This window comes from Crassostrea angulata, unplaced genomic scaffold (genome assembly GCF_025612915.1).
Source record: "Crassostrea angulata isolate pt1a10 unplaced genomic scaffold, ASM2561291v2 HiC_scaffold_192, whole genome shotgun sequence".
Lineage (NCBI taxonomy): Eukaryota > Metazoa > Mollusca > Bivalvia > Ostreida > Ostreidae > Magallana > Magallana angulata.
Genome location: NW_026441745.1, coordinates 89,963 through 100,000, shown reverse-complemented (window position 1 = coordinate 100,000; position 10,038 = coordinate 89,963). Strand labels below are relative to the sequence as shown.

Sequence of the window (10,038 nt, the reverse complement as noted above, 5' to 3'; positions counted from 1 at the left end):
TCTAAAGCTGGCCAATTGCAACTTTGACAAAATCTCCAAGGCGATCAGTTTGTTTTTATCTACCGGTAGGTCGATCGTCAGTAAAGCTAACCTGTCATATTCGACATATTGGCCCTGCATCAAAAGTGCAATACAGCTGATATACGTCATTGTTATTACTAATTGTTCCATATCCATATTTTCTTTCTGGAGCCTTCGAAGGCACATTGTTAACCAAGGAAGAATCTTTGGGGTTTTCTTAATCTTACTTGGGTATATTAGCCCCCGTTTTTCCAATTCTCCTCTTACTAAATCTGATATTGTGACAAGTGTGTTTTCTGTGATATCTGTAGAACGTTTGTCATATACAACCGTCCAGAATTTATCATTAAATGACCAAGTCAGTGTCATATTCCCATGCCTGTCATATGTTGTAACAGCTGGAAAATGTTTAAGGTCAAGTTCAAGAATACCAGCTTTTATGACTTCTGCCACTGATATATTACTTTTATCCAAGAGCAGGTACAAGCTGGGGAAAACCATTTGGGAATTTGTTCTTCTGTTTGTTGTTAACAGTTTGACCAGCGATCTAATTGTTACAGCACCGACTGTCTTAAATGTTGTCTTGCAAGATTTTATCTCTCGTAGGAAATCTTCAAAAAGAACGTAACTGGCAGCCTTGCCAGTTTCGTGCAGGTCATGTAGTAAGGCAACAACCAAATGTCGACCAATGACTCCATAGCTGCCATCCAAGTGATCGTGCAATCCCACTGACCGTTTTATCATCTTAGATATGACCTCAGATGTTGTCCATATTTCTTGTGGGGGAATGCTATATTCGTTTTGCATACAGGTTGAGTACACTTCTAAAGATAGAAATCCATAGTGGTCAGTTGAACTTCTACTGGGACCAAGAGCTCCTGGTCCTAGATTGATAGAGTAAGATGTACTCCTTCCACAAAGTGGCTTTCCCCACAAAAGTTTTTCGGAGGCTAGTTCCAACTGATAGGATTGCCAGGTGGCACGCACATTTCCTGTTTTTTTATACTCGTTCAATAATTCTTTAAGTTCCTTGCAAATCCATAAACCCAAATGTCGAATGCATGTTAGAATATGCAAAGGAAAAGGCACCAACAGAGGTACAGTTTCTAAAAGTACTTCTAGATTGGTTAAATTAATAAAATCCATAGCATTTATATGGTCAGCAACTGAATCCTGCGAAACAACAAACTCAATCCTACATGTACTTCTCCTTAGTAATGTCCAGTTGCTTTGCAATGTAGATATATAATGATCAGCGTCGCGTAGGAATGCCTCTGCTGTCGATCGTGGGAAACACATACCTCCAACAATGCAACCCGACACTGGATGATATCGACAATTGGGTTGACGATGTGGAATGTCAGCGTAAAGTTGAACAAACTGCACCTCGTGTGGAAAACGACAAATCGTCCGCAAACAAGTTTTGATATCCATTGGTCTTCCATCTAGATTGCTCTGATAGTTGGCACAGTCTTTGAATGATAAGCATGTACAAAGTGTTCCTCTGTGGCCGATGATTTGTTGCAATCCCGCAGTAGACCAAAGAAGATCAACTTCTTCAGAGTCTGACAGTATGTTTGCAGCATCATGGATAGTTGTACGCAATGTAAATTGGGTATTAAAATCTGACAATGATAATCCACAGGTCATTTTTTCACCAAAGCGGAAGCAAAATATGATTGGTCTCAAAAGTCCAGTTTGGGTCAGTTGGTTTAAAGATGCTTGCAAAGCATCGAGTATTGCATAACAATCGTCAGGTAAAATGAACATTTTTCGAACGTCATTTATGTCATTCTTTTCGAGAGTTCTTCTAGCCTCTCCACGCAAAGCAAGAGCCATTAGTGTATTTTTAAAATTCTCTCTCAGCTGAAGAAATGTGGCGAGGGCTTGTTGTCTCACTTGCTGAATGGATAATGCAACTGAATGCATCTGGTGCATAGGAATTAAAGCTATCCAACATTCCCACCCTCTTTCATAAAATAGCTGGAACCCTAAGCTGTTTGAGAAGGTCATAAGTTCGCTTTTACTGTATTCTGTTAATCTGACGTGCTTTTTCAAAAAGCCTCTAACGTTCCGTAGACTTGCATTATCATTTGGAAACAGTGTGATATGTCTCACGGGCATTCTTATTGCGGCCAAAGATTTAAACTCCACAACGCATCCATCAATGTCAAAGGAATATCTCAACCATACTTCTCTTTCTACTTCATCGACTGTCAGACATCTGCCAAAAATCCGATCATCCCTTCTTAAAAAGAGTTGTGGTGTTTCAGATACAGAATTGTACGCCTTGGCTAGGTTGAAATTCTCCAACACCGTTTCAGAAAAAGTTTGTTCCGTATCTTCCATATCCATCTAAAATTTTTAAAAAAATATGACGTGTTTAGACACTCGTAATGAGAAAAGCTTTTTTTTTTTTATAATATCTAATTTTCAACTTAGATGATGATAAGAAATAATTACCCGGCATTATATCTCAATTAATTAATTTTTTAACAAACATATATATTAAACTCTATTCTCAAAGATCAACCTTGGGTTAAACCCGAGTATAGTCTAGGGTATATTCCGGGGTAAACCTAAATATAACTCGGCCTTTACCATGGTTAAATCCAGGGTACACCCGGGTAAAACCCAGGGTATACGCAGGGTTTAACCAAGAGTATGCCCGGGTTTAACACAGATTAAACGCGGGTTTAACCTAGAGTATACCCAGGTTTAACCCAGGGTATACCCGGGTTTAACCCAGGGTATACCCGGGTTTAACCCAGGGTATACCCGGGGTAAACCCAGGGTATACCCGGGGTAAACCCGGGATAAACTCAGGGTATACCCGGGTTAAACCCAGGATATACCCGGGTTTAACCCAGGGTATACCCTGGGTACACCAAGGGTATACCCGTGGTAAACCCAGGGTATAACCGGGGTAAACCCAGGGTATACCCGGGGTATACCCAGGGTAAACTCAGGGTATACCCTAGTTGATCCCAGTGTATACACGGGTTCAACACAGAGTAAAACAATGTTAGACCTTAAGTTTAATGAGCCAAAGTTTTTAACGTAATTATCTTAATTAAGTATATCAAAAAGTTTTATTAATATCAATCATTCACTACATTTGATGAATATCTTGCTACAATTGAAATTTAATTGTAAACTATAGATCAATTCAATAGTCTATCAATTACTACCAGGAATAACTACTATGTTTATAAAATTTCATATATATTGCTACTTAACATTAGAATGCAGGATAATGAGCAATTAAATAATGATATTAAAAAATGCAGTTACCTTTAACAAGTGAAAAACCCATATAATCCAACAAAGTCACAATCAAAAGAATGATAAAACACCAAATCATCAGATATTTATAGAAAGAAATGATTGACAGTCACGTGGATGAATAGGCGGAGTCCCGCATTCCCGCACACGCATCTCGTCAAAGTGCCTATACCCTAACCCTAACCCTAACCCTAACCAGGTTATACCCGGGTTTAACCCAGGGTATACCCGGGGTACAACAAGGGTATACCCGGGGTACAACAAGGGTATACCCGGGGTATACCCAGGGTAAGCCCAATGTATACACGGGTTTAAATCTGAGTTAAACAATGTTAGACCTTAAGCTTAATGAGCCAGAGTTCTTAACGTAATTATCTTAATTAAGTATATCAAAAAGTTTTATTAATATCAATCATTCACTACATTTGATGAATATCTTGCTACAATTGAAATTTAATTGTAAACTATAGATCAATTCAATAGTCTATCAATTACTACCAGCAATAACTACTATGTTTATAAAATTTCATATCTATTGCTACTTAACATTAGAATGCAGGATAATGAGCAATTAAATAATGATATTGAAAAATGCAGTTACCTTTAACAAGTGAACAACCCATATAATCCAACAGAGTCACAATCAAAAGAATGATAAAAAACCAAATCATCAGATATTTATAGAAGTAAATGATTGACAGCCACGTGGATTAAAAGGCGGAGTCCCGCATTCCCGCACACGCATCTCGTCAAAGTGCCTATACCCTAACCCTAACCCCTAACCCTAGCCCTAACCCTAACCCCTAACCCTAACCCTAACCCTAACCCTAACACCCATCCCAACCCTTACCCTAACCCTAACCCTAACACCCATCCTAACCCTTACCCTAACTTTAACCCTAACCTAACCCTAACCCTAACCCTAACCCTGGTTTAACCCAGGATATACCCGGGGTACACCAAGGGTATACCCGGGGTAACCCCAGGGTATACCTGGGGTATACCCAGGCTAAACCCAGGGTATACCCTAGTTGAACCCAGTGTATACACGGGTTTAACTCAGAGTAAAGCAATGTTAGACCTTAAGCTTAATGAGCCAAAGTTCTTAACGTAATTATCTTAAACAAGTATATCAAAAAGTTTCATTAATATCAATCATTCACTGCATTTGGTGAATATCTTGCTACAATTGAAATTTAATTTTAAACTATAAATCAATTCAATAGTATATCAATTACTACCAGCAATAACTACTATTTTTATAAAATTTCATATCTATTTCTACTTAACATTAGAATGCAGGATAATGATCATTAAATGATGATCTTAAAAGATGCAATTACCTTTAACAAGTAAAAAAAAAACCATGTAATCCAACAGAGTCACAATCAAAAGAATGATGAAAAACCAAATCATCAGATATTTATAGAAAGAAATGATTGACAGTCACGTGGGTTAATAGGCGGAGTCCAGCATTCCCGCACACGCATCTCGTCAAAGTGCCTCTACCCTAACCCTTACCATAACCCTAACCCTAACCCTAACCCAAACCCTAACCCTAACCCTAACCCTAACCTTGATATTCGGGGATAATGTTGTACAGAGGTAGGTCACATGAAGTATCCACCAACCCTTCCCCAACCCGGAAGTTTAAGGGCTAACCCCGAGCTAACCCTGATTTTTAGGGTCATCCCGGGTTTATCATCTAAAATCTAATCCCAGGACTTGATATTCGGGGATAATGTTGTACAGAGGTAGGTCACATGAAATATCCACCAACCCTTTCCCAACCCGGAAGTTTAAGGGCTAACCCCGAGCTAACCCTGATTTTTAGGGTCGTCCCTGGTTTATCATCTAAAATCTAAAACCAGACCTTGATATTCGGGGTTAATGTTGTACAGAGGAGACTTCCGGTCACGTGAGCATGTAGGTGGTTGTTAAAAAATTGGGCAGAGAATTTTTCCCCTTAAAATCCCAATAGGAGCGTAGATCAAGCGTATTTCTAAGTACAAATGCTTGCAGTAACAATTCTGTTCTGAAGGATTACAAAAGTGACCAAAAAAGTGACCAAAAAAATGGCGCAAAACGGACCTTTGAAGAATTCTCTTAAAAGACACAGTGCCGGTGTTACGTCAAATACCGTTAATTCTACACCCGGACTCAGTGGAGAGGTGAGTAGCGCTCTTCAGTCGCTGCCAATAATTCAACAAAGCCTCCAAGACATACAGCACAGACTTAACGGTCTTGAAGAACTCCGCTCAGAATTACAAAGCGTGAAAGAAAGTCTGAGAGAGGATTTGTGGGGAACAGACGGCCTTGAACAAAAGATTGAATATGTTGCTCAACAAGCAGAGGACACAGTGCAAAATGTTGAAACTATTCATAAAGAAAACAAAAATCTCCGTCGTGAGGTTGATTTATTAAAGGCAATAGTCATTAAGCTTGATAGAAAAGTTAGCGAACAAGATAGAGAAATTATTGACCTTAAAAGCCGCTCCATGCGAGATAATATACTAATCCATAGATTCAAGGAAAGTTCCAATGAGAACCTTATGCTAGATATCCCAAGTGCCATTAAGAAGGTTTATGGTGTAGATCTAAAGTTTGTCCGCATACATCGTATTGGCCCACCCAGGCGCGGATCGGTACCACGCACAATAGTGGGGAAGTTAGAGCATTATGACAAAAAGGAGGAAATTCTACAAATTCAGAGGGATTTCAGGCGTTCATCAAAAGAAACTCCTTTCCATATATCCGAACAATTCCCGGCAGCCCTAGTGGAGGAGAGGAAACATCTGTTTGAGCTCCAACGTAAATACACGTCTCAAAACGTAGAAACGCGTGTAAGAGGAAACAAACTTGTTTTCAAAAACAACGGAAATGTATTCAGAGAAAAAGTACTCGTCCCCCGGGCTGAAGATGTTCTACAGTGCGACGATGATGAATTAGACAAGCTACAGGAAATACCAGTAGTAACTTCAGAGGAAAAACGTGAGCGGGGGAGTAAATTCGTGGCAAGCGGGACCCCCGTCAAAACCTATGGTGAAGTACGCAATTTTTACAAAATGCTGTGCTCTCTGCCGAGGCATGCACAAGCATACCATCGCATTCTAGTGTACCGCTTCCGGGACAAGGATGGTAAGGTGATCGATGGATCGATGGATGATGGGGAGTTTGGTGCGGGAAGGAATCTACTAAAGCACTTTGAGGAACGCGGCCATGAAAATATTGCGTGTGTCATTACAAGATGGTATGGCGGTGAGCACCTTGGTGTTGCACGGTTTGGTCTAATGAGGGAACTTGTAGATCAAGTCGTAAATGACATCGAAAAATAATGTGAATATTCCGGAACTATCGTTTCCGTTCGTATTTAGACTTGGTTCCCAAGGGTAAGAACTGTGCACAATAGAACTTCCGGTTTAGGGACACAATGTTAACAGATGCTCGCATTTGTAAGTTTATTACTTGTTTATGGGTTGGGGAAAATTTCAGAGCCCTATCGATTTGATTGGGCCGTTTTTTTGGGTTTAAATCATGCTCAGTGTTATTTTTTCATTGTATATATGTTATTTCAGTTTGTGTGTTAGTATGAGAGGAAAAAATGTACAGAGTGGAATTACATGTTTGTGTCAATATACGTTTCTCTTCTCTTCTCATGAGCCATTTTCAGTCATACATAATGCATATTCTCATTTAAGAAAATCTGCAATTATTCTTAACATTTTCTATTACAACGGATAATGAGTTTGTCTTTACTATCTTTTAACTGTAGAGGTCTGCATGGTATAGAAAAGAGAAGGGATGTTTTTAACTTTTTGAAACAGAAACAAAAGTCAATTTATTTTTTACAAGATACACATTTCACAGAAGATGATGTTAATATGGTACGATCAATGTGGGGATATGAAATCTTTATTAGCCCAGGTAAAACTGACTCCAGAGGGGTGGCAATCTTATTTAATAATAATTTTGAATATGAAATCACTCAAGTAACAACTGATGAAATTGGTAATTATTTAGCAATTGATCTAAGAATAGAAAAATACAATATCCTTCTTATCAATATATATGGCCCTAATCGTGACTCACCTGATTTTTATGAAAATATTCAAAGTAAGGTTGAAAACTTTTATGGAGACTTTGTTGTTATAGGTGGAGATTTTAATTTAGTTCAAGAAACATCTCTAGATTATTATAACTACAAACTAATAGGAAATCCAAAAGCAAGGAAAATAGTTTTAGAATTAATAGAAAAACTTAACTTAAAAGACCCATGGAGAAGCTTGCACGAAGATCAAAAACAGTATACATGGTTTGGTCCATCCAATAAAAAAAGCAGAATAGATTTTTTTTTGGTCTCTTCACATTTGTTAAATTTTGTACATAAAGCAAAAATAGATATAGGGTATAGGTCAGACCACTCTATTGTACTTATTGATATTGTTTTCTCACATTTTGTCAGAGGGAAGGGATTTTGGAAATTTAATAATTCTCTGTTGAAAGATAAAGAATATGTAGTTGGGGTGAAAAAAGTTATAGTTTCTCTAAAACATCAGTATGCAGAAAAATCAGACTCACTGGAAGCTATAGAACAAATACCTGATGCCCTGTTATCTCTAACTATTGATTACCAGTCCTTCTTTGAGCAGATCTTACTCCATATTAGAGGATATACAATTGAGTACAGCTCGAGAAAAAAAAGAAATAGAGTAAATATGCAAAAAGAAATAGAAGAAAAGATGAATACTATAAGAAATAATGAATATGAAACTAATAATGATGAACTTATTCTTTTGCAAAATGAGTTAGAATTAATCAGAAAAGAACACATGAAAGGTTTAATGGTAAGAGCTCGTGCTAAATGGATTGAAGAGGGCGAAAAGCCTACAAAATATTTCCTTGCTCTTGAAAAACGAAATTATATAAATAAAACAATATCCAAAATTGCCAATGACAGTGGAGTTCTAATCACAAATCAACAAGAAATACTTAATGAAATTAAATACTTCTATCAAACCTTATATAGCAATAAAGATAATGACTTGAATGATGTTGATATAGAAGAAATTATAGATAAAAGCTTGGTAAACATACTTGATAGTAATATGTGTGAAAAACTAGAAGGAAAAATAACCTATTCAGAAGCCTTAGAAGCTCTAAAAAATATGAAAAACGATAAATCACCAGGTTCAGATGGCTTTACCGCCGAATTTTTTAAATTTTTCTGGAAAGATATATGCCACTTCTGGTTAATGTCAGCTAATGAAGGCTTTGAAAAGGGACTACTATCAACAACTCAGAAACTAGGAATAATATCTATCTTGCCAAAAGAAGATAAATGTAGAGAATATTTAAAAAATTGGAGACCAATATCACTTTTAAATGTATCTTATAAACTAATATCAGCATGTATCGCAAACAGACTAAAACAAGTTCTAGACTACATTATAAATGAAAATCAAAAGGGTTTTTTAAAGGGTAGGTTTATCGGAGAAAACACCCGTTTTGTTTATGATATTATTAATGAAACAAAAATAAGGCAAATTCCTGGAATGATATTACTTATTGATTTTGAAAAAGCTTTTGACTCAATATCATGGTCTTTTATGTTCAAAGCACTTAAATTTTTCAATTTTGGTCCAAATATTATTAGATGGGTGAAAACACTTTATACAGATGCAAAGTTATGTGTGATTCAAAATGGAATTTTTTCAGATTTTTTCAATATTGGGCGCGGATGTCGACAAGGAGATCCTATTTCACCATATCTTTTTAATATATGTGTAGAAATCATGGGTATTATGATAAGACAAAATAGACATATCAAAGGAATACACATACAAAGAGATTTCTGTTTGTTTCAATATGCAGATGATACAATTATGTTTTTAGATGGAACTGAAAAAAGTTTAAAATCAGCTTTAGATCTTCTCTTTCAATTTTCAAAATATTCAGGGTTAAAACCAAACTTTGGAAAAACCAAGGCCATTTGGATAGGGTCAAAGTTAGGAAACAAGGATATATTATGCTCTAGTTTTAAAATACAATGGACAAACGAGGATTTCAATGTATTAGGAATTAAATTCAACTCAAGTCTAAATAATATTACAAAAATAAATTTTGACCATAAACTTTCTTTGATAATCAAGGAAATTAATAACTGGAATAAAAGGCAGTTAACCCCCTTAGGAAAGATAACTGTTATAAAGTCAATATTACTACCTAAACTGACACATCTTTTCATAACGTTGCCTACACCAAGTAAAGAGTGGTTAAAACAACTGGAAAAAACCTTTTTCCAATTCATTTGGAATGGAAAAAATGATAAAATATCAAGAGCACTATTAATTCAGAAGTATACTGATGGGGGGCTCCAAATGGTACATTTAGATTCATACATCAAATCACTGAAACTGTCTTGGTTCAGAAGAATTTTACAATCAAAAGATAATCTACTGAGTACTCTCTATAGCGTAATTACAAGAAGTACAACATCTAAACTTTTGCAATTGGGATCTGATTATCCAAAAAATCTCTCAAATAGTATCAACAACTTATTTTGGAAAGAAACTTTATTATCATATAGTGATTACATTGACATTGTACATAAATCATTGGATGCACAACACATTCCTGTCTGGTTTAATCCTCAAATCAAAATTGATAAAAAATCACTGTTTTTTGAAAGTCTATATAAGAAAGGCTTTATGTATTTGTCTGATTTTTTTAATG

At 36.4% G+C, this 10,038-nt stretch overlaps 2 protein-coding genes across 2 annotated transcripts in view; one reads left to right on the top strand and one right to left on the bottom strand.

The window, feature by feature from the left end:
* The window catches only part of LOC128169732 (uncharacterized), a 3,415-nt gene extending 1,220 nt beyond the window's left edge, over positions 1–2,195 (bottom strand). Inside the window, exon 1 of the mRNA XM_052835821.1 lies at positions 1–2,195. This exon is cut by the window's left edge and continues 302 nt beyond it. Coding sequence (XP_052691781.1) covers positions 1–2,145 — 2,145 coding nt within the window. The 5' untranslated portion in view covers positions 2,146–2,195.
* Positions 2,196–5,220: 3,025 nt separating this feature from the next.
* Positions 5,221–6,643, top strand: LOC128169730 (uncharacterized). The gene has a single exon (XM_052835819.1). It carries the CDS (start codon positions 5,382–5,384, stop codon positions 6,639–6,641), a length of 1,260 nt encoding a protein of 419 aa, XP_052691779.1. The 5' UTR covers positions 5,221–5,381; the 3' UTR covers positions 6,642–6,643.
* The last annotated feature ends 3,395 nt before the right edge of the window (positions 6,644–10,038 follow it).

What these genes read in the sequence shown, in the direction of transcription:
- LOC128169730 (XM_052835819.1), top strand. Translation starts at nt 5,382, where the DNA reads ATGGCGCAAAACGGACCTTTGAAGAATTCTCTTAAAAGACACAGTGCC.